Source organism: Emys orbicularis, chromosome 6 (genome assembly GCF_028017835.1).
Source record: "Emys orbicularis isolate rEmyOrb1 chromosome 6, rEmyOrb1.hap1, whole genome shotgun sequence".
In the NCBI taxonomy this organism is placed as follows: domain Eukaryota; kingdom Metazoa; phylum Chordata; order Testudines; family Emydidae; genus Emys; species Emys orbicularis.
Window position 1 is genome coordinate 38532215 of NC_088688.1, and position 24781 is coordinate 38556995.

Genomic DNA, 24781 nt, shown 5'->3' on the forward strand with positions numbered 1-24781 from the left:
AACCCCCCACCTGGATCAGGAGGGACTTTCCTGTGGAGCTGGGACTGGGAGCTGCAGCTGCCCGACAAAGGTAGGAGGCAGCCCCAGCTGAGAAGGGGCTGGAGCAGGTGATGACCCAGTGCCTCCCCATCTCCCCTGCTCGCAGTGACTGGACACTGTCAGGTCCCCTTTTCGACCAGACTTTCCAGCTGAAAACCAGGCACCTGGCCACTCTACATTAAAGATACCTTAGTAGTAGCCTTGAGTTAAGGCTATTAACTTTGGAGTCCTGGCTAAATTCCAGATTGGGTAATTTCATTTTGCCTATCTTCATAATACCGCTCTCATTTTAATTGGAGACTAGTTCTTCCTAACAACTATTCCATGGTGTTGCTGGAGCAGATTGGCTGCCATGTTTAATTTCAGTGGTGAAGTGAAACAATTTCTATCTACGCAGCTTACAGAGTGCTCTTGATCTTTCTATGGAAGTGCTGTGTGAATGTAAAATAGAACTGTATTAGAAATGGTAAAGATTGTTATGAAGTGCTCCACAAACCATCTTGGAATTTTTAGACGCCCACAATTCATACTATGAATTTTTTAACATATTTCATTGAATGTCACTTTTACTCTAATTTTCAAACACAGTAGCAAATGTCTTTATTCTACAGACACAAAATGTTCTCCTATGGTTACATATGTGTATGTGGAACTGGTTGTCCTGATGCTCACTACTGGCTGCTTGCGTTTCTGCTGCTTATTCATTTGAAAAATTATAGTGGGGGAGAGAGAATATTTGCAGGATGTACCAGTCATACACTCCTCATTTCTGTACATTGGAAGCTCAAATAAGCTAAATGCTAGTGCACTGGTGCTTCTAAATGCTGACAAATATTGATGTGTATATGGAGAGTACCAGAGATATACATTTGTGTGGTATCTGTGATGGATTTCAAGTGGTCTTTAATAATTCATTAGCCAAGTGAAGTGAGGTCTAACGTGGAACTTGATGGCATTTGTCTGTAATGCAGTAACTTTGGAACAGCTCATCTGATCAATACCAAAATTTCTGGGAATGTTCTAGACATCAATGGGCAAAAACCTGTTGAGATTGGTGGAAATCGGAACACTGGAAAAGCCTGATTCACAGGAAAATCAGGGCCCCCAGATTTTCTGGTACTGCAGGCAGAGAAATCTCTACTGCCCCCTGCTGCTGTGTACACATATTAGAAGCAGCAGTTTAACTTGAGTGTGGACATTGTATCCTGCACACTAACAAAAGTAAGAGAGCCTTACAGGGAGTGTGTGCATGTGCAGGTGGAGCACGGAACCGGTGGAGAGATAGTAGGGAGTGACGGTACAAGAAGAAGAAAGCAGGGACCCGGAGAGGACTGAGGGACGGTGGTGGTGCGGGGGAGGAGGGAGGACCTGGTAGGGAGTGGACTTGGTGCTTGGGGGTGGGAAGCTGAAACCCAGAATTGGGGTGGGGGAAAACAAAGCAGGGACCTTGCAGAGTAATAGGGGGATGGTGATGATGAGACAAGCAGGGAATTGGGGTAGATGGAGGTATAGTATCCAGGAATGCCCTATTCTTGAACGGTTCTCTCTTTGTCAGTTATTATTGTTCTTGAAATTTCATGATGTACAAATACAAACTTAATGTGCCTGTTGCTGCAGTGGTATCTTCAAATATGACTACTTCTGGGAAATTAGTAAAGTAGTCCATTGTAACCAGGTGGTCATGTCTTCTCAAACTGAACATATCAATTCTAACTTTGTTCCATGGAATTGTGCATTTTTTCATATGATACCATTGGTTCTTTCTGCTGGGAATCTCTGTGTGACGGGTTGGATCACAGAAACCCCCTTGGGAGCTGCCACCCAATGTGCAAAGACTACCCCTGCTTCTGTTTTCCCTGCCAGCTCAGGACTCCAGCACCCTGTCTTGCTGAGCCAGACACTCCAGTCTGCTCTAACAAAGACTCAGGGTCTGAATCACTTGTCCCAAAGCTGCAAGTTTACCTGAAAACAGCTCTCAGTAGTGTGCTTGTCTTTAGCACTCAGATGCCCAACTCCCAATGGGGTCTAAACCCAGATAAATCCGTTTTACCCTGCATAAAGTTTATGCAGGGCAAACTCATAAATTGTTCGCCCTCTATAACACTGATAGAGAGATACGCACAGTTGTTTGCTCCCTCAGGTATTAATACATACTCTGAGTAAATTACTAAATAAAAAGTGATTTTATTAAATACAGACAGTAGGATTTAAGTGGTTCAAAGTAGTAACAGACAGAACAAAGTAAGTCACAAGCAAAATAAAATAAAATGCGCAAATCTATGCCTAATCAAACTGAACACAGATAATCTCACCCTCAGAGATGCTTCAGTAAGCTTTTTCTCAGACTGGACACCTTCCAGGCCTGGGCACAATTCTTCCCCCTGGTACAGCTCTTGTTCCAGCTCAGGTGATAGCTAGGGGATTCTTCATGATGGCTTCTCTCTCTCTCTGTTCTCTTCCACCCCTTTATATATCTTTTGCATAAGGCGGGAACCCTTTGTCCCTCTGGGTTTCCACCCCCCCCTCACTGGAAAAGCACCAGGTTAAAGATGGATTCCAGTTCAGGTGACATGATCACATGTCACTGCAAGACTTCATTACTCACTTGCCAGCACACACATATACAGGGAGACTCACAGGTAAACAGCCATCTGCAGACAATGGGAGTCATCAAGATTCCAAACCATCATTAATGGCCCACACTTTACATAATTACAATAGGCCCTCAGAGTTACATTTTATATTTCTAGTTTTAGATACAAGAGTGGTACATTTCTACAAATAGGATGATCACACTCAGTAGATTATGAGCTTTGTAATGATACCTTACAAGAGACCTTTTGCACAAAGCATATCCCATTTGCATTATACTCACTTATTATCAAATTTTTTATAAAACTATCCCAGTTACATTATATTCACTTATTATCATGTTTTTATAAAACCATGTAGACTGCACAACGTCACACTCTGTATTTCTGATATATTCCTCACCTGTTCGCCATTTCTTCAATGTCACTAGTGACCAGAATACAATTTCTCTAGCTCTCCTCTTTGATTTGGTCATTCTTAGCTGCCCTTTGTGTATTCTTTCCAATATTTTCTTTCTCATCGTGGGAACCACGATCTGTTTCCCCTTTAAGAGCACTCCTGAGATCACTAAAAGCTGACTTTTATTGAGGGAATAGGCAGGTAGGAAGTGTTGCATTTTTTCCCTCCTGTACTTACAGCTTATCACTACTTGCAGGATTTCACTATGCAGGACTGCTATGAGACTCTAGCCCTTGACGCTTTCATCAGCCCACCTGTTCGAAGTCTCTGACTGGTTAATTGCTCCCTAATGATGAGGGGCAGAGCTGAGTTAAGCAGGGTAGACTTAGTATAAAAAGGAACTTGTTAGGCAAATCCGAGAGCTGCAAAGAGGCAGCTAACAAGGGAGTTTCCACGGGAGTTTAGAGGGGCAGGGTGAGAGGCTTTGCTTTCAGGTTCAGCACTACATGTGATATCAAGATGGCCAGCAATAGAACAGTGGGGATGACCTGCAGCAGATGTGCCATGTTCTTTTTCTTACCTGAGGACAGAAGGGATTTCATGTGCATGAAGTGGAAATTCGTGACTGTGCTGGGGGAAAAGATTCTTGGATTGGAGGGGCAAGTTGAGATGCTACTGAGAATCAGAGAAGCTGAGGAGTTCCTGGACTGCCAGGTTGGGAAAACACCACCCAGTACCCCAGGTTCCAGGAACAAAGGAGCTGGCTACCAAGGAATTGGAGACTGAGGAAGTCAGAGAGGAAGCCTGGCAGTTCATAACCACCAGAGGCAAGAAGTCATTGTGGCATTCTACACAGCTGGAGATAGATGAGGATGGTCAGGCTGTTGCCACCAGAGGGAAGAAGACCGGGAGGGATTCCATATAACTAGAAGTTTCAAATCAATACCAAGTCCTGAACATGGAAACTTTGCAAGGTACTTCTCACAATCCAGCAGGTTGAAGGGAACAAAGAAATCTATGGGGGACACATGTGGATGGCAGCTCAGCTCAACCTGTAAGAAAATCAAGCTTGCCCACAAAGAGTTCTCCAGTCATCCAAGGAAGACAGACTATGCTTGTTGAAGATTCAATACTCAGAAGAGTAGAAAGAACATTCTGCAAGAGGCAGATGGACAACAGAACAGCTACAGCTTAAACAGCTGCAGCAGCACAGGAGCCAGCAAACAGAGCTGTAAACAGGGGAGTTTGAGTGGGAGTTTGCAAGGGGAATTTGAGGGGAAGACTAAGAGAGCCAGGCTAGTGAAGGGAGTGTGTGGTGGTCTGGCAGTGTTTTGGTGCTCGTTGGGGGTTTGTGTTGCTGTGGGTGGTGGTGTTTTGGTTTGGTTTGTGTTTCTCGGACTAGCAGGACTTAGATGAGAAGGCTATGACAGATACAGAGGCAGCAGTGGTAGTGACCCAAGCAGTGGAAGACACGATGAAGATGACTGGATGTGGAAGCTGCGGCATGTACGTGATCCTGGAGGGGGTACCTGAAAAGAGTTTTGTCTGCATGAAGTGCTGCCTGATAGAGCTGATGGAAGAAAAGATCCGAGGATTGGAGATGCAGGTGGAAACTCTGGTTGAGTTTAGAAGGGGGTTCGAGCGGATGATGGAGTAAAGACATGAGGAGGCTGAAGGGAAAATCTCAGACTTGCAGATAGAAGCAGGACCAAAGAACTCTGAGGAGAGACTGCTGGGTGAGGAAAGTGGACAGTGGAAGCATGTGACTAAGAGAACCAGCCTGAGGAAAAGACGGGCTAGTAAAGGAGAAATAGAGCTCAGGAACAGGTTTGCGGAGTTGGAAAATGAAGAAGGGGCACAGCAGGTGGTCACTGAAGTGAGAGGGCAAGGAAGAAGAGAAGAGCAGCTAGTCCTATAGGAAGAGGGGAAGAGTCAATGGAGATAACACCAAATATGAGCCCCAGGAGGATATGGGATGGGTTGCAGAGGATTGCAAGGGAGAATAGGAATTGAGAGGACTTGCAGCCAGAGGGAACAGGGGATAGACTGGAGATTCACACCATCACCAGGAAAAGGCAGGTCTTACGTGATTGGGGACTCCTTACTGAGAAGAATAGACAGGCCTGTAACTAGAGCTGATCCAGAGAACAGAAGGGTGTGCTGTCTGCCGGGTGCTAAGATACGGGATGTGGACCTGAGGCTAAAGAGGATCCTAACAGGAGCGTGAAAAAATCCACTGATTGTCCTTCATGTGGGAACAAATGATGTGGCTAGATTCTTGCTGGAACGTATCAAGGGAGACTATGCCAGACTGGGGAAAACGCTTAAGGAAATTGAGGCTCAGGTGATCTTCAGTGGGACTGTGTCTGTTCCTAGAGAAGGGCAACAAAGGTGTGACAAGATTATGATGATCAACAGGTGGCTCAGGCAGTGGTGCTATAAGGAGGGCTTTGGGATGTATGGCCACTGGGAAGCATTCATGGACCGAGGACTGTTCTCTCGGGATGGACTTCACCTGAGTAGGGAGGGAAATAGACTTCTAGGATGGAGGCTGGTACAACTGATTAAGAGAGCTTTAAACTAGGAATTTGGGGGAGATGGTTGGGAGATGTCCAGGTAATCTCCACGCCGGATTTTAACATTGAGAGGGAAGAAAATGAAGTAAGAAAGGATACAGCCGTGGGTAGGAGAATGGACATAAGGAGGAAGGGTAGTATAGATACCGGTCTAATAGGTGATACTGGCGGTAGAATGTCTGTGCCTAATCAGGTAAAGAATGCGAGAGAAGCCAAACAGCAAAAATTAAGATGTTTGTACACTAATGCGAGGAGCCTAGGTAGCAAAATGGAGGAACTAGAGCTATTGGTGCAGGATGTGAAACCAGACATAGGGATAACAGAAACATGGTGGAATAATAGTCATGACTGGAGTACAGGTATTGAAGGGTATGTGCTGTTTAGGAAAGATAGAAATAAAGGCAAAGGTGGTGGAGTAGCATTGTATATCAATGATGAGGTAGACTGTAAAGAAATAAGAAGTGATGGAATGGATAAGACAGAGTATGTCTGGGCAAAAATCACATTGGGGAAGAAAGCTACTAGAGCCTCCCCTGGAATAGTGCTTGGGGTGTGCTATAGACCGCCGGGATCCGATTTGGATATGGATAGAGACCCCTATAATGTTTTTAATGAAGTAAATACTAATGGGAATTGTGTGATCATGGGAGACTTTAACTTCCCAGATATAGACTGGAGGACAAGTGCTAGTAGTAATAATAGGGCTCAGATTTTCCTGGATGTGATAGCTGATGGATTCCTTCACCAAGTAGTTGCTGAACCAACAAGAGGGGATGCCATTTCAGATTTGGTTTTGGTGAGTAGTGAGGACATCATAGAATAAATGGTTGTAGGGGACAACCTTGGTTCGAGTGATCATGAGCTAATTCATTTCAAACTAAATGGAAGGATAAACAAAAATAGATCTGTGACTAGGGTTTTTGATTTCAAAAGGGCTAACTTTAAAAAATTAAGGAAATTAGTTAGGGAAGTGGATTGGACTGAAGAACTTGTGGATCTAAAGGCGGAGGAGACCTGGATTTACTTCAAGTCAAGGTTGCAGAAACTATCAGAAGCCTGCATCCCAAGAAAGGGGAAAAAACTCATAGGCAGGAGTTGTAGACCAAGCTGGATGAGCAAGCATCTCAGAGAGGTGATTAAGAAAAAGCAGGCAGCCTACAAGGAGTGGAGGATGGGAGGGATCAGCAAGGAAAGCTACCTTATTGAGGTCAGAACATGTAGGGATAAAGTGAGACAGGCCAAAAGCCATGTAGAGTTGGACCTTGCAAAGGAAATTAAAACCAATAGTAAAAAGTTCTATAGCCATATAAATAAGAAGAAAACAAAGAAAGAAGAAGTGGGACCGCTAAACACTGAGGATGGAGTGGAGGTTAAGGATAATTTAGGCATGGCCCAATATCTAAACAAATACTTTGCCTCAGTCTTTAATGAGGCTAATGAGGAGCTTAGGGATAATGGTAGGATGACAAATGGGAATGAGGATATGGAGGTAGATATTACCACATCCGAGGTAAAAGCCAAACTCGAACAGCTTAATGGGACTAAATCGGGGGGCCCAGATAATCTTCATTCAAGAATATTAAATGAACTGGCACATGAAATTGCAAGCCCATTAGTAAGAATTTTTAATGAATCTGTAAACTCAGGGGTTGTACCATATGACTGGAGAATTGCTAACATAGTTCCTATTTTTAAGAAAGGGAAAAAACGTGATCCAGGTAACTACAGGCCTGTTAGTTTGACATCTGTAGTATGCAAGGTCTTGGAAAAAGTTTTGAAGGAGAAAGTAGTTAAGGACATTGAGGTCAATGGTAATTGGGACAAAATACAACATGGTTTTTGAAGGAACATAAATCCACACCGTGTAGAGGTCAAGCATAGGAGTTTATTACGCACAGTGCTGGCGAAGTGTCATCTTGCTTATTAGGCTCAGAGACACTGTCAATTAATTGATTACAATGGAATATATGGATTTTCCATGGGCGAGGGAAAGTGACGTGGTAGGCAGTCCCACACCCCCGGATAGATTCTAGCAGCAAGACAAGATAGCACAGTAGCCAATGGTTAAAGGTTACATAATGTCTCCGCCCATGGTTTTAAGTTAACAAGTTAACATTTAATTAGTACTTTAATGAAATGTATTAGTATAAAATACAGATGTTGAATTCTGATTTGGGGTCCATAGGAATGAAGTAGCTCCTTTGATTGTCCAACGGGTACATTCCTAAGGGATAAAGCAAAGAAACAGTGAAAGTATATGACAATAAAGATTGTCTCCTTTGTGTTTTAAGGCAGGCATTGGTCCCTGGGAAAGGAAGGTGGGAGGAGGCCATATCTTATACTGACATGTTCCAACCCTTCATGAACTCAAGGTTGGAGTGTGGGAAGAACATCTCCCTACAGAAGAAACTAACACAACAGAAACAGGGCTGCTTTGTTCTATTTGCAACTTTGCATAAGACACAATATTCAGTTATTGCTCCAACATCTGGCAATTTTGCTGACCAGGCCTATCTTAGCAAGCAAGGTTATCTTCGTTTATTCTGCTTCTCTTAGCTGATCACTATTTGCTAGGCCTCTGGTCTTTTGACCAAACTCTGGACTTCGGGCCTGTAAAAGAGCTCACACAATCCATATACCAAGTTGTTACATAAACAGCACATGGATTTTAACCCTTCAGTTTTACAAAAGGTAGATCGTGCCAAACCAACCTGATCTTCTTCTTTGAGAAGGTAACAGATTTTTTAGATAAAGGAAACGCAGTGGATCTAATTTACCTCGATTTCAGTAAGGCATTTGATATGGTTCCACATGGGGAATTATTAGCTAAATTGGAAAAGATGGGGATCAATATGAAAACTGAAAGGTGGATAAGGAACTGGTTAAAGGGGAGACTACAATGGGTCATACTGAAAGGTGAACTATCAGGCTGGAAGGAGGTTACTAGTGGAGTTCCTCGGGGATCGGTTTTGGGACCAATCTTATTTAATCTTTTTATTACTGACCTTGGCACAAAAAGTGGGAATGCGCTAATAAAGTTTGTGGATGACATGAAGCTGGGAGGTATTGCCAATACAGAGAGGGACCAGGATATTCTACAGGAAGATCTGGATGACTTTGTAAACTGGAGTAATAGTAATAGGATGAAATTGAATAGTGAAAAGTGCAAGGACATGCATTTAGGGATTAATAACAAGAATTTTTGTTATAAACTGGGGACACATCACTTGGAAGTAACAGAGGAGGAGAAGGACCTCGGAGTATTGGCTGATCACAGGATGACTATGAGCCGCCAATGTGATATGGCTGTGAAAAAAGCTAACGCGGTCTTGGGATGCATCAGGCAAGGTATTTCCAGTAGAGATAAGGAGGTGTTAGTACCGTTCTACAAAGCACTGGTGAGGCCTCATCTGGAATATTGTGTGCAGTTCTGGTCTCCCATGTTTAAGAAGGATGAATTCAAACTGGAACAGGTACAGAGAAGGGCTACTAGGATGATCCAAGGAATGGAAAACTTGTCTTATGAAAGGAGACTCAAAGAGTTTGGCTTGTTTAGCCTAACCAAAAGAAGGCTGAGGGGAAATATGATTGCTCTCTATAAATATATCAGAGGGATAAATACCAGGGAGGGAGAGGAATTAATTAAGCTTAGTACCAATGTGGACACAAGAACAAATGGATATAAACTGGCCATCAAGTGTGGACACTGAAATTAGACGAAGGTTTCTAACCATCAGAGGAGTGAAGTTCTGGAACAGCCTTCCAAGGGGAGCAGTGGAGGCAAAAGACATATTTGGTTTCAAGACTAAGCTTGATAAATTTATGGAAGGGATGGAATGATGGGATAGCCTAATTTTGGCAATTAATTCATCTTTGACTATTAGCAGTAAATATGCCCAATGGCCTGTGATGGGACACTAGACAGGGTGGGATCTGAGTTACTATAGAGAATTCTTTCCTGGGTATCTGGCTGGTGAGTCTTGCCCACATGCTCAGGGTTTAGCTGATCACCATATTTGGGGTCGGGAAGGAATTTTCCTCCAGGGCAGATTGGCAGAGGCCTTGGGGGGGTTTCGCCTTCCTCTGCAGCATGGGGCACAGGTCACTTTCTGGAGGATTCTCTGCACTTCGAAGTCTTTAAACCACAAGTTGAGGACTTCAATAGCTCAGACGTAGGTCAGGGGTTTGTTATAGGAATGGGTGAGATTCTGTGGCCTGCATTGTGCAGGAGGTCAGACTAGAAGATCATAATGGTCCCTTCTGACCTTAAAGTCTATGAGAACAGTATGCTGCTTTCCGGAGCCACGACACCAGAAGTCTGTCCAATCTTAGGACTTATCAAGTCATTGGGCAAGGATTCAGTGGTGATGGTTCATATTGGCTCTAATGATACTGCAGCATGGGATATCTTGCAGATAGCAGATGACTTCAGGGAACTCAGAAGTGTGCTGAAGAAGAATGTCCAAACGATCTTCTGAGACCCTTCCTGTCCCATGAACAAAGAAAGACAGAAGGTAAAAGATTCTAGAAGGGAACCACTAGCTAAAATTGGTGTAGGGTAAGGGGTTTCGGTTTTGTGGAACATTGGTCAACTTTGCTGTGGGGAGCGGGGACTGTGAAGTTTGGATGGCCTCCACCTAATTAGAAGAGGGACCAATCTCCTTGGGGACAGTCTGTCTAGAGTAATCAGGTGGTAGTCAAAGTAATAATGCTGAGAACAAAAGTAATCAAGGAATTAAAGGACATGAAGAGAAGAAATTCTTGACTATCCTATACAACACTAGGAGCCTGTGTAACAAATGAGGAATTGGAATTGCTCATTTATAAACATAAATTTGGTCTAATTGGTATTACTCAAACGTGGTGGGATGATTTGCACAATTATAAAGTTAAAATCAATGGTTATAACCTATTTAGGAAGGATCAAGTAGGCAAGAGAGGAGGGGTAGTGACACAGTATGTAAAACATGACAATACTTGTTTCCAAGTCACTGATAACTCAAAAAAAAAATGCTATTGAATGCTTATGGTTCAATGTCTTAACAGATAAAGCACAAGAGGAGTATTAGTTGGTGTCTGCTACAGATCATCACTGATAAAGTTTGCAGATCACCCAAAAATTGGGGAGTGATAATTAAAAGGATTGGTCACTGATTGAGTAATCTGGATTGCTTGGTAAACTGGGTGTGAACAAAATATGCATTTTAATAGGCTAAATATAAATGTGTACATCTAGGAACAAAGGATGTAGGGCATACTTACAAGATGAGGGATTCTTTCCTGAGAAGCAGTGACTCTGAAAAAGATTTGGGGGTCGTGATGGCTAATCAGCTGATAGTGAGCTCCCAGTGTGACACTGTGACCAAAAAAGTTAATGCAATCTTGAGATGCATGAGCAAGGGAATCCTGAGTAGGATTAGAGAGGTTATTTTACCTCTATATTTGGCACCGGTGTGACTGCTGCTGGAATAATGTGTCCAGTTCTGGTGCCCGCCATTCAAGAAGGATGTTAATACATTGGAGAGGGTTCAGAGAAGAGACACGAGAATGATTAAAGGATTCCTGATAGTGATAGACTCAAGGAGATCAATCTATTTTGCTTAACACTCCAGTGGCTCGAAGTTGAAGCTAGACCACTTCAGACTGGAAATAAGGTGTACATTTTTAACAGTGACAGTAATTAATCATTGGAGCAGTTTACCAAGGGTCATGGTGAATTCTTCATCACAGACAATTTTTAGAAAAACATCCATTCTTGATTTTAAAAATATGCTCTAGGAATTATTTTGGGGAAGTTCTATGGCCTGTGTTCTACCAGAAGTCAGACTAGATGATCACTAAGGTTCCTTCTGGCCTTGGAATCTATGAATTCATACTTCTGTATTTTCAAAAGTAGTCACTGTATTCTTAGTGATGCTTCTTCAAGTCCCCTTTTGTGTAGTGCAATCAATGGTTTGTGATTAGTTTCTGCTTTGAAGCTTCTACCATAGAAGGAGTTGACATTTATACACCATACTTAGCGTTTCTTTTTCAGTTTGTGCATACATCTCTGTTGCTGTCATAGCCCTAATTGCATATGAGACTGGCAACCAATCAGTTTGATGACATGGTAATAGTACAGCTTCAAGCCCTTCTTTCAATGCATCTGTAGAGAATTTGATGTCCTACAGTGGGTCAAAAAATTGTAGCACTGGAGCTGATGTCAGAATGTGCTTTAAATCATTGAACTCTCTTTTATGCTCTGGCATCCATACCCATTTGATGACTGAGACAGGGTGTACCAGACCCGTTGAGGCCCCCTGCTGGAGGCCTTGTGGTCCTACCACAACTCACCCCAATGAAGGTGGGTCCTCCAGGCTTGCCTACAGAGATTGCAGGGAAGCACCCAATCAGAGCGAAGCAGGATCAGATAAAAGGAGGTGCAGGGCCTGAGCAGGTTAATTCCTGTCTCGGACCAGAGGAGTAAGAAAGCGTCCTCCTTGCTGGAGCTCAAGGGAGAACCAGAAGATGGGTTCTGATGGCATTGGCATTCGGGGAGGAAGAAGAGGAGTGGAGAACGTGAGCCCTGAGGTAAGGGTGAAGAGTAAGTGGTTACGTGGGAAGTGACCCAGGGAATAGCCCTGAAGTAAGGCTGAAGAGGAAGGGGCTGTGTAGGAAGCAGCCCAGGGAATGCAGCAGGAGCAACTATTAATGGAATCAGTACATAGCTGCTGTTTATAAGGTCCCTGGGTTCGGACCTGGAATAGTGGGCGGGCCTGGGTACCCCTTCGCCAACCACTAGCATATTGGCCAAAGCCCCAAGAAGGGGACAAGTTTCATTTAGAAGCCCAAGCACAGCGCTGGTATTTAAAGGGCTCAGGGATGGGGATGAAGACCCTGCAGAGAGCCAATCATTTGTTGGACTTTGTTACTCCAGAATGGGACTGAACTTGAAGGAGTGACCTGGCTGGAGAGCAAAGGCAAAGAGTCTCCTGGGAAAAAGCCCTGGGGGCACTGCTCCATACCAGAGCAGGCCAGACTTACTAGCTAGCCCAGAGGGAGGCCACAGATACCAACAAGGGCACAGTGATAGTCCGTTTTGGACCTTTGTTTTCCCGGAAGGGATTCATCCACTTTAGACATTGTGTGACTTAGCTGGAGGGCTGAGCCATTGAAGACACATCTGATTCAGGCGGCCGACAGGGGGCACCGCAAGCAGAGAGAATGCGGGTTCATGCCTAGCCGACAGGAAGTGCTCATGAGAGGCGAGTGCGCCCCGTCACAATGATCTTGTGAGGGAGATATCTTAGATAAGTTGTGCAAGCTGTATAGTTAAGTATGAATTTGCTGATATAATTCAACATGCCTAGCAACATTTGAATCCCCTTTTTATCTTCAGATCTCAACATGTTCAGTACTGCCTTAATCTTTGATTCATCAGGCAAAATTCTTTTTGAGGTGCGTCTCTCTCCCAAGTATATTATTCCCATTGTTTGAAATTGACATTTGGTCACATTAAGGTTATTAGCACTCGCAATTTCCAGAACTGTTTGGTATTTCCTGAAGTTCAGTGGCAGTGCTGCTCCAAATTATGTCATTGATGTAGCCTTTCATGCCTGCTATGCCCTCTAGCATCTGGCTTGTTGCATGGCGAAATACTTTTGGAGCTGAATATATTCTGAAAAGCAGTCTTAGGAAGCAGTATCTGCCAAATGGTGTGTTGAAAGTGCAGATCTTCGAGCTCTCAGTGTCCAAGAGATCTGCCAAAATCCAGCTGATGCATCTAATTTGCTGAAGAATTTGGCTCCTGCCATCTGGGACAACAGTTCATTTCTTGTGAGTAAGTGGAAGTGTCCCCTTAGATTTTAGTTCAATGCCTGAGGGTCAGTCCATAAACAGTCGTAGTCCCCTTCCTTTTTTCTGTACAGTTACTAAAGTGTGAACTCGGGTTGTACATTCTTCTATTCTCCAGATGATACCATTTGGTTTGCGGCTCTTCGTCTAGCCTCTTTCTTAAGGCTTGAGGAACATGTTGTGTAGTGTGTACCACAGGTTCTGCAACTTCTCCTTACTGTATCTTATATATTACTGGAAAGCACTCATCTCCTGTGAATAAATCGTCATATGAAATGATTAAAATGTTCATAGCTGTTTCTATGTTGTCTTTCTGGCATACATCCTCTTAAGATCAAGCACCTTACATGTGGGAAGGCCCAAGACACTTTGTTTGTTTTCCTCTGTGTACGACCACAAATTCTTGTTTTATCATTTTCCCATTACATTTAAGTGTCAGTGTGCACTCACCCACCACTGGAATTGTTCCTTCAGAATAGTCTTTCAGACACTTTTGACTTTTCCACTTCCATGTGCTCCTTACATTTCTCTTTCACTTCCTGTTATTCCATTTACATGTGCCCCAATGTCTGTCTTGGACGTCACATATGTGCCAGCCATTTGTGCACTTTTTAATTACCCAGTCTTTTGAGTTTTCTGACTTCTCTATTATTGTCTTAAGAGCAGCTCTTCCTCTTCACTTGAGGAATCCCGTGCACTTTACTGCTTTCTCTGCACATTTTAGCATAATGGTTGGGTTCACTGCAGTTTCTACATACTTGTCTGAATGCTGGGCATTTCGTTGCTACATAAAATCATAGAATATTACATCACTGGATTTGTTTTCTGCTTTCCATGTTTCTGTCTTTGGCCAATTTCTGTGAGCTTTTCCCTTGTTGGTTTAGCTATAGTAATTTGTCATGAGCTCTGTGCCTATCTGTAAGCTTTTTATTTGTGTTTCTGTTTGTTCTGCTGCTTGGTATGTACATAGTGCCCTTTCTAGCATCAGATCCATTGCCTAGTAACTGTTACATCACAGGACAATCTGATCTTTAATGAGAGCTTTTTAATATTACAACACCGACTTTTTAGTTCTAAGCCTGACAGACTTCTCTATTGTTTCCCCTTCATTCTGTGTTCTCATCCTGAACATATATCTCTCATAAGTAACGTTTTTTCCCCCTAGGGACACAATGATCCTCAAACACTTTGATTATTTCTTCAAACCTTCTTTTCCACCACCGCCATCTGTAGAGAATGCATTGTGTACATTTAGGGCTTCTGAACCTGCTACCGTACAATCTTTTGCTTATTCTCTGGTTTATTTGCCCCTGTAGCTTTCATATACCGTTCAAATTGCTGTCTGAACCTTTTCCAAGCATAAGCAGAACTTTCCCTGATTCTTAGGGCTGGTGGGAAATTACTTGCAGTTCCATGGGCTCTGGAGTAGCCTTTGCAATGTGAACTCTCATTGGGTCTTCCAGCATCGTGTGCCTTCCACACCTGGTACCATGTAGTATCTGCCTGACGAGCAGAGTGGTGTCGAGATCGACCCTTTACTATGCACAGAAAAGAGGTAACAAAACTTCCTACTGCTCTGTGTAGCTGCAGCCTGTGGCTGCCTTGCCCTGGGCTTCTTTTGTTTCTGCCCCAGCAGGAAGTGTGTCATTGGGGAAACCAGAGACTACATTTAGCATGTAGAGGAAGCATTACATCTATATGCTTTCTAGGGGACTTACTGTATGGCTCAGGGAGGAACTGGGTGGTTGGGGTAAGAGGGACCTAGGTTGGTGGAATGGAGCTAGGGAGTGGAAAGCAGGGACTTTGGGGTGGCAGGGACCTGGTGAGGAGGAATGGGAATGGAGGGAACCCAGACCCTGCCATGGCATGGGGGGCACACAGCAACCTTTGCAAGGGGGAGACTATGCAGGAGCCTGGTAAGAGGGGGCCACACAGAAACTTCAGCATTGGTAGAGGGGAGAATGGGGCACATACAGGGTCCCTGCCAGGGGTGGAAGAGAGGAATAGGGTTGCCTCACAGCCCCTGCCATGGAAGGGAATGGGGCACAATGGTATGGGGAGAAGGAAACACAAAACCACTGGCATGTGGCAGAGGGGGGAATGAGGGGGACACACAGAGCTCTAGGCATGGGATGGGTGGGGGGAGTTGCAGGGAGTCTGTGAAACAGAGAGGGATGGGAGGGTGGCATACAGGGAGTTTGTGGGAGGGACTGGATTGATGCAAGGAGCTCCTGTTGGGTGCAATGCACTTGGCCTACAGAAGCTATGAATTGTGCAACCCCATACTGAATACTGTATTTTGACCTGGTTATTGGAATATTTACTGAATGACTACATTGGATTAAATCAACAGGACTATTGGGAAACAAACATGACTCGAGATAAGACATCCCTCAACAAACTCTTGGGAATTGTTACAAAACACCTGAGACAATGCAGGGGCCTTTTGCTTTAATGCTCTAGGTTGGCCCCTCTAGAGCACACCAAACAGGTTTTGGGCATCAGGTCCAAGCATGTGAGCTGAGAGAACAAAGAGCTTTGTCTACCTTTAAAGACAAGTCTCAAGGATGTTGTATGTCTACACTGCAATGAAACATCTGCAGACCATGTCAGCTGAGTCACTACAGGGTGGTTTAATTGCAGTGTAGCTGTTTGGGGACCCTCTCCCACATGAGAGAGGCCTGGGCTCCAGCCTGAGCCTGAACGTCTACACTGCAATTAAACAGCCCCGAAGCCTGAGCCCCATGAGCCCGAGTCAGCTGACCCAGGCCAGTCATGGGTGTTTAATTGTAGTGTAGACATACCCTAAGATTCCAGAGGTTGGGGTGTCTGTGAAGTTAGACATACTAGGTCTTCATGTTAAGGATGGTAGGACTTCAGGTAAGATAGGCTTGCACGTAATTCTTGTGGTGTTTTTAAAAAAAACTTTTTATCTTATGTTATGCTTTGTTCCAATGGTTAAGAATAAACAATATTTTGTTTTAAGAAGGCTATTTTGAGTCACAGTAATCCACTGGTCACAAGTTCCTTCAGGGAAGAACTGTAGGTGCCGAACCCAGGCATACCTGTTTGGATAAGCATGGTTGATGTGCAGGGTACTGCACCCCAGGGAGAATCATGTGATTTCACCCCAGGAGAGTTGAAGGCACAAAGCCTGATACCTCGGGGGATGTGCTCAGAGAGACCAGAGGGGGGTTGGAAGTGCAGCTAGCCCTGTAATTGTGACATCTGCCATAGAATGGGCCAGATTCTGCTACTTGTACTCACCAGTGGGACTATTTGTAGAGCAAGGGTACTACCTCAGCATGATAAGGGTTTCAGAATCCCACCATACATCCTATTTGTTACACTTTCATGAGTAATTTATAAATTTTTGGACTTTAACACTTTAGTCATATCCAGGAATCCTCTCTCCGAAGTGGTGTAAAGCTATTGATCATGCCCATTGCAGGAGAGTCGTTTTGTTGTTTTCTCTGGGTGAAATTCACCGTTGTGCAGAGAGCTTCACAAAAGGTTTGAGCCCTTCTTTGAAGATTTAAGTAGTGCATAGGCCTTGTTCATGCTCTCTAAACTGAAAGTGTGAATTTTACCGACTGGGGTTTGGGGCAAGGGCAAATAACTGCTTAAAAATTAAATACTGTATTTTTGGGGAATTTGGTATTATGGTTTCCTGCAAATTGTTGCTGTATGCGGCTGTTTCTTTTGTGAATTCATAATATCTCTGAGGTGTAAGAAATATTTCCCTTCTTTGAAATATTTTAATATGTTTTGCAGCTTGGATTAGAAAAAGAAGAAAGGATCCACCCACAATGGAGGTAAGAGCTGAAGTGCCTTGTCAATTGTAAATCCAGTTTAACTAGACCTATTAGTTTTCTTGGACTGATCCGTCAAACCATTTTAGAGAGAGAATGTAAATAGTGCTGCCTACCTATTTCGTTTTATGTAAATGATAAACAGTAGAGATATAAACTCTTCTAGAATTTTATAGTACAGTGTTAATGTCAGGGTGTGGAAGTAGAAATGAAATTCCTGAATTGTTTATATCTGTTTCTTACATAGAATTTCTCAGAATTAAGTTACATTGTGTTGTCGGGATAAGTAATTGTGGTCATTCAGAAACTTCTAAATAAGTGAATTCTAAAATGGTTATTATGAATATTTTTTTTTTAAATCAGACCCTCTATATCCTAGTATGATTTTTTTATGCCAATTGACATTAAAGTGCAGGCTTCAAAGCCAGTTGCCATCAGAACAGAAAAAGATATTGCATTAACATTTTACAATACTAATGAGATGGGCTTTTTGCAGTCCTGACTTTTTTTCAAAAGTGCTTTCTAATGGAATAAAGCTGTGAAATATTGCTTACTCTTTCATGCTGACAAATGTGCAAAGAATGGAACAATTCTGACTGTTAAGACCAGAAAAAACAAACCTGAATTTGACACATAGTTTTATTGAAATCTGGCACTTAGCAATGAATCTATAGACTTAAAAATGAGTAATCACTAAAGGCTCAATCCAAACAGACTGTGTCAGTAAGTTGAGCTCTATTGACTTCAGTGGCGCTATGTTGATGCACATCAGCTGAGGATCTGGCCCTATATCTGTGACCTCCTGAAGTGCACAACCTAGCAGGTTACCCACCTTGGCTGCACATTAAGATGACATATTCAAGATACTACTCAGCCTGTCATTTTTACACACCAACATTTTTTCAAGAGGCGCAGAATTATAGAAATGAGCTCTCATCTGCTATGCAACTCTTTCTATTGGTGTCGCTTCTACTTTCCCTTCCCCACTCCTCACTGGAGTTATCCAGGCAATGGGGGCTGTAGTAAACCCATAAGTGGAACTAAAATGGAGTTAAGCCTGTGTTCCGGAGGCTGTTGAGGACCTTAAAACAAAAATGCTTGTGCAAAGGGTACATCTTTGCTCATACCCCTCCCTCTCTAGTCACTGAAGAAATGGGAGTGCTTCTCTCTCCATTCTTTCTGCTGGGGCTCCATAGATCAAAGTGCTGTTGGGGACAGAGAGGGAGTCTTCAGATTACTGGGTTCTATCTCTTCTCCCTGGCTGAGTTTAGGTCAGCATCAACTAAATGTCAACTTGGATCATGATGTCCTGTCAGTATTTCTTTCCTTGCTGAGAATATATGTCCTGTGGTACTGGGACTTCAGAGATGTTGAGTGTCCCCCAATATCACTTCCATAAGTCAGATTGCCATCCTTGTTGGGCTGGGTAGAGTCCGAGACTATGCCCCTGAGAAGCAGAATTAGTTTGTGCAGCCATGTTCTTTTGGAACTGGTGTTGTTAAGGCTGCTTCTGGGTGGGGAGGTGTGGGAGGTTGGGGCAGTGGTCAGTACCCCTTCAGAACAGGCATCCCCTGCAGATGAGCAGCTATAGAGGCACATTTGGATCATTAGACCCCTAAATATATCACATTGTAGATGAAGTGAGCTGAGGAGGATGAAAGATTATTGGAAGTAATGGTGCATTCAGTCATAGAACTACTCATGCCTTCAACTTCATGAGGTTTATTAGGGTCCAAAAATTATTTAGCAGCTAAGTACTATACCTGCAGGGCTGTGCATTGACCTTATCAGAGAAGAAATGATAAACTGGGAATCTGAATAGTAGTTATTTTTTGTGGGAACTAATCCATAAGGTAGTTTTTTTTCCCCTGTATGTAATATAAGTGAAACTAATACACATATATTAAAAACTCTCAAACAGACTGAAAATAGCATTATTATAATATATACAGCATATGCAAAATATATGATGGTGAGGGATAATGATTTTTTTCAGCATTCAGGTGGGATGATATACATAATCCACTTGCCCTGATAGTCTTTATACACCACAACACACCATATATTTTATACACACACTCACTCACTCGAGAGAGAGAGTGATTGGAAATTTTTCTGTTTTCCCACAATGTACTGATAGCTTTAGTGTTTTATCTACAGTAATCCCTAGATATCTCTGCTGGTTTGTATTCTGTATTATTTATACTCCCTTTTTGACAATAATGTTGATATGGTAACTGCTCTTTGACAACTATGGAACTGGGGAATATTTGTGACCATATTTCATATTGAAACTGTTGTATAACAAATCTCCTTGTCACTCTCACTCGGGGAGAAAGATGTGAGAAAATCTCCTCAAAAGGCTGTAGAGCACACAAATTTTGAATTTCATGTCTTTGACATTGCATTGTTATGTCACTTTGTGACGCTGCATCACGACACAGTGCAAACACTACACTTCCTGAAGCTTAAGGAACTGGAGCTCTACCTCTGCTGTTTTGGTAGGAAACAGCTGTACCCTGGCAAATCCCTGCATGTTTTAACCATTGACCTTCTCTTTAGCCCCTTACTCATCCTTCCTTGCCCCTTTTTCCTCCTACCCCAACTCTAACATATATTGTTCTTTCTCTTCATTTCCCCTCCTCCACTCTGCCCTATTGGCCTCCTGTTTCCCTTTCTTTTTCATCGTAGACTTTTATCTATCCAGCAAAACTTTACTTGAGGTGGTTGTGAACAGAGCTAGGAGACATGATACTGACCATGGCTTTGTGGTCAGCATAGACCAGCAAAAATAGCGTTCAGCCTCACATCGATGTGTAATCAGTTACTGACGTGCTGCTAAACATGATTTGTCCAGCTCTACACTGATCACTAAGCCATGGTCAGCATCAAGTCACATGATGCACATTTTATAGCACAAACAAGGCCTTTCTTCCTTTCATTCTTCGCCCCCCTTTAGTTTTGTCACCATGCACTCAACAGATCTTCATCATAATGCTTTAACTCAGCCCCTTATGGGCTGTAACACATAAGGAATTTAATTGATTTTCATCTGTTGGTGTTGTCACTAGATTTAGTTTTTCTTATAGTGGAATCCTGCAATAATAATTTCTATTGGATAACTACTTGTTCAGCTTTAAGGTACTTCACATACTTAGAGTTCTTTTTATTCCCCTTTTCCCCCTTTTTTGGAGGCCAGTTACTTAGAACAACACCCCGTTTGCTTGGCAAGTCAAAACTCAAGAACATTTTTGTCCTGTTAATTATGTCTAATCTGCGCAGTAATGGAAAGAATGTCAGTGGTTCAGAGCCTGGGGTTTTACAAAGTAACCCTCTGGGATGCTGAGCCACAGTTGGTTGCCTTTTGATTTTATTCCAACTTGAAATATACCAGATCTCCTTCTTAACTCATTTATAAGGTTGGTGATAAAACACAGGTTGGTCTGCATTCATTTGCAAAGTAATCTGGTGTTAAGACTACAGTGTTCCTATGGTAATGAGACTCCATTTAGATAGAGACTTTGGGCCATATCCTCATATAAATCAGCATATACATCAATTTATACCACCTAAGGATCTGGCCTCAGATAGCTATATCATTGCATCCTAAAGACAGTAACACATTGTGTATGTATGGATATATATAGTCTGTTCAGACAAAGTTACAGTTACACTGAAATGTTCCTCAACTATTATAAAGGACATAATAAATTAAACCCTTACCAATAGAACAAGAGATGAATGAGTAAATATCTTGGAACATTCTGAGATTAGGCAGTGCCCATCTCTTAACTATTTATACAGGCACTAGAGGTGAGCATTGACCTTTCCAGACAAATAAAAAGACAAGTCCCTGTCCTGAGGGACTTATAGTCCAAATTAATCAGAATATTTTAAAGTCTACAGAAGTTGCAACTTTAAATCAAGTGCTATTCTGTCAAAGCGATCTGGTAAATTATCACATTACGTGCAAATCATCTTATCTGATAAGTGTTTGGGTTACCAAAGTTATCTTTGGATATACCGATGGAGTACTGTTGTACCTACAGATTTACCCTGATTGTGAGTTGAACTATAAAAAGTGAGTCTAAGTTCATAAGATGTCATCATAACCTATAATAACAAATGTAAATAGGAACAGGTGCAAGAAAACCAGACAGAAAACTTAAATTAGTCTAAACAAAAAAGCCTATTGATATAACTCCTGGACGGTGTTGAGATTATGCTTGGTAAATAAGAAAATGTGAGTCCAAAAATTAATGAACCAAAATTAGTGTATCAAATACTAGGCTTAATCGGTGGACCGAATAGTGAGGGAATGGGCCATTCAACCCACTGCACTCCCTTTTTGGGTCCTCACAGAAAGATTATTTGGTGAGGGAGGTGGGAAATAAGAAGAACAGATGGGGACTACTGGAGCAAACTTGATCATCATAGCTGCCACCCCCACCATCTTCCTGGACCCTGCACTTTGTCATCCTGATTCTGAGAGAGATCCTGACTATATCAGGCCAGATGACATTGCCACTTCTACTGGCACTGGCTAAATCCCAAACACCACCTGAAATAAAATGGGATTGTACTTCAACAACAACAGCTCCAGCCCAACTCAACTAACTTCTTCTCTCTTTCCCGAAAGGACACTTATTAACATCTTTAATATCCTCTAACAGACTGTCAGAGAAGGGGATTTTCCTTCTAAAGACTCTTTCCAGCTAACGGGAAAGGGAACAAAGAACGTTCTTGGGTTTTTTTTAAATAAAAGCCTATTTAATATTTTATATTTGAAATCTTTTAACCGTTTTTCCTTCTTTTCTTTATCATTTATAAAAAGTTAAAAGGATGTTTAATGTTTGCACCATGGTACTAAGCAGGCTAAGATCTCAAACCCTGGGCCTTGTTTAACACTGTTTAATGTTGGACAGTGACTGAGTAATGTTAACACCTTTGGCCATATATTCCATGTAAATTAATAGGCACCCAGTGTGGGGCCTAAAGGGTTAATACATATTCAGAAGCTAGCACACTGGCAAACAAGAAATTGTTTCAAAGTTAGTTTAAAACAAAAGTTTGTTTTTAAAATTCTTAGATGTGTTAAGCTTGTTTAAAATGAGCACGCAAAAAAGTTAATATTTTTTATTTAAAAAGAGGGGTTTACAATTGTTATAAAGTTATTAATTTTTTTAGCAAATGCTTTGTTTCATTTTTTCTTTTATTTTAAAGTTTGTACTTTCTGTAATTATTAATTTTAAGTTCAATACAAATATTTTTTTAAAAGCAAAAAATAATAATAAAAAAAGTGTTAAATTATGAAAGGTTAAGTTGCTAAACAATTTTTTACTAAAATGACATCTTAACCCTCTTATTAACCAAATGCCATTTTAATTCAGGGATGCTACTGCAATAACTGTAAATTAAATCTCAAACCACTAAAACCAAGGGCTTTTGCAATACGAAACTTTTTGGTAATTTTTCTAATTGTTTTATTTTTGCAATCTTTTTTTCCCCTCCCTTGTTGTTTTTACCACCTCTGGGTGTTGCAAATGGCTCCCGAATGCAAAAGTGGTTGCAAAAGAACTTTTTGTTGGCTTTGGTAAAAATACCATCAGGGCTGAAGTGTTTGTGTTTGTGAGGGAAGAGGATAGCTCAGTGGTTTGAGGATTGGCCTCCTAAACCCAGGGTTGTGAGTTCAATCCTTAAGGGGGCCACTTAGGGATCTGGAGTAAAATCAGTACTTGGTCCTGCTAGTGAAGGCAGGGGGCTGGACTCGATGACTTTTCAAGGTCCCTTCCAGTTCTAGGAGATAGGATATCTCCATTAATTTCTTTGTTTTTTCCTCCAAGTGAGCAAGCATAACCACTACTGCATAATATTTTGATGGTTTGTGTAAATATACAATTTTAACTGTACAAGCAGAAAAGGAGGGGGAAGTTTTTGCCATCTTTACCCAAACACCACCTAAAACAAAATCAGACTTTTAACAACAGCTTCAGCCCATCTCAACTAACGTGTTCTCTTCTCTCCAGAAACCAGTTTTTAACCTCTTTAATATCTTAAAAACTGTCAAACAAGGGAGATTTTTTTCTAAAAACTCAAAAATAATTTTTAAAATAAGCCTTAATATACATTTCAAATATTTTGTTTTTCCTTCTCTTCTTTATATTTAATAAATAAAAACATGTTTGCCAAAATACTAAACAAACATTCTCTATATACCAAACCTTGTATAACACTGTTTAATGTTTAAGGGCTGGTCCACGCTACCCGCCCAATTCGGCGGGTAGAGATCGATCTTCTGGGATCGATTTATCACGTCTCATCTGGACGCGATAGATCGATCCCAGAAGCGCTCCCCCGTCGACTGCGGAACTCCTGCTCGCCGAGAGGAGGAAGCGCTGTCGACGGGGGAGCCTGCCTGCGCCGCGTGGACCCGCAGTAAGTAAATTTAGTTCGATCTAGGAAACGTCGACTTCAGCTACGCTATTCTCGTAGCTGAAGTTGCGTTTCCTAGATCAATCCCCCGCCCCAGTGTGGACCTGCCCTAAGTTATATTAACGCCGTTAGCCCATATATTCCATCTAAACTAATACAACAGTACTATGGGGGTAAGGTTGTATTCATGATAAAAGATTTCTCTTCAGTTGTTCTCCATGTCCACCAAGAGTAGGAAAAAGAAGTAATGGGCCTAATTTGTAGCAAGGGAGATTTAGATATTAGGAACATTTTCCTAACTATAAGGATAGTTAAGCAATGGAACAGGTTACCTAGGAAAGTTATAGAATCCCCATCACCAGAGCCATCCCTAGGGTATGAAAAATGGGGGCGATCGCCCCGGGCCCTGCACTCTGGAGGCTCCCACGCTTCATGAGGAGGTGGATGGGGGAGTGGGCGGGGGCGTGAGGAGGAGCCCCCCTACCAACCTCCCCCTCCCTCCAGGTGCCTACTGCCGATCAGCTGTTTCACGGCATCTGGAGGTGCTGTGGGGGAGGGGAGAGGAGCTAGGGCTCAGCGCGCTTGGGGTAGGGGGTGGAACTGGGTGGGGAAGAGGCTGGGTGGGGTCTGGGCGGAGCCGGGGAAGCATCCCTGGCAGACAGAAACTTGGTGCCTATGTCCCGGGCCCCGCACCCTCCTAGAGATGGGCCTCTCCATCACTGAAGAATTTTAAGAACAGGTTAGACAAATATGTGTCAGGGACAGTCTATGTTTACTTAATCCTGCCTCAGCATGGGAGGGATGGACCAGATGACCTCTTGAAGTCCCTTCTAGTCCTCTATTCCTGATTTTTGTGATTTTTCCTGCCAGTATTTCAAGGCATTATCTGACTTAACTTTTAAATAGTGCCGCTGGTAAACACCACTGTAATGAATGCTATGCATGTTATCAGTTATAGACCCCTATTCTTACAGTTTCCCTTTTGGCTGTAAAATCTACTCCAGTCTGAAAGCTGGCACGCTTCATGGTCTCTACTCTTATCTATTGGATTTTTAAGACTTAATTATAAAGGAACAAAAAAAGATGATATTTTCAAAA

General features: G+C 42.4%; 1 protein-coding gene across 1 annotated transcript in view; it reads left to right on the forward strand.

Moving 5' to 3' along the window:
* NDUFAF2 (NADH:ubiquinone oxidoreductase complex assembly factor 2) overlaps positions 1-24781 on the forward strand; it is a 136061-nt gene that overhangs the window by 86627 nt on the left and 24653 nt on the right. Inside the window, exon 3 of the mRNA XM_065406649.1 lies at positions 17214-17254. Coding sequence (XP_065262721.1) covers positions 17214-17254 — 41 coding nt within the window. The remainder of the gene's footprint in view (positions 1-17213; positions 17255-24781) is intronic.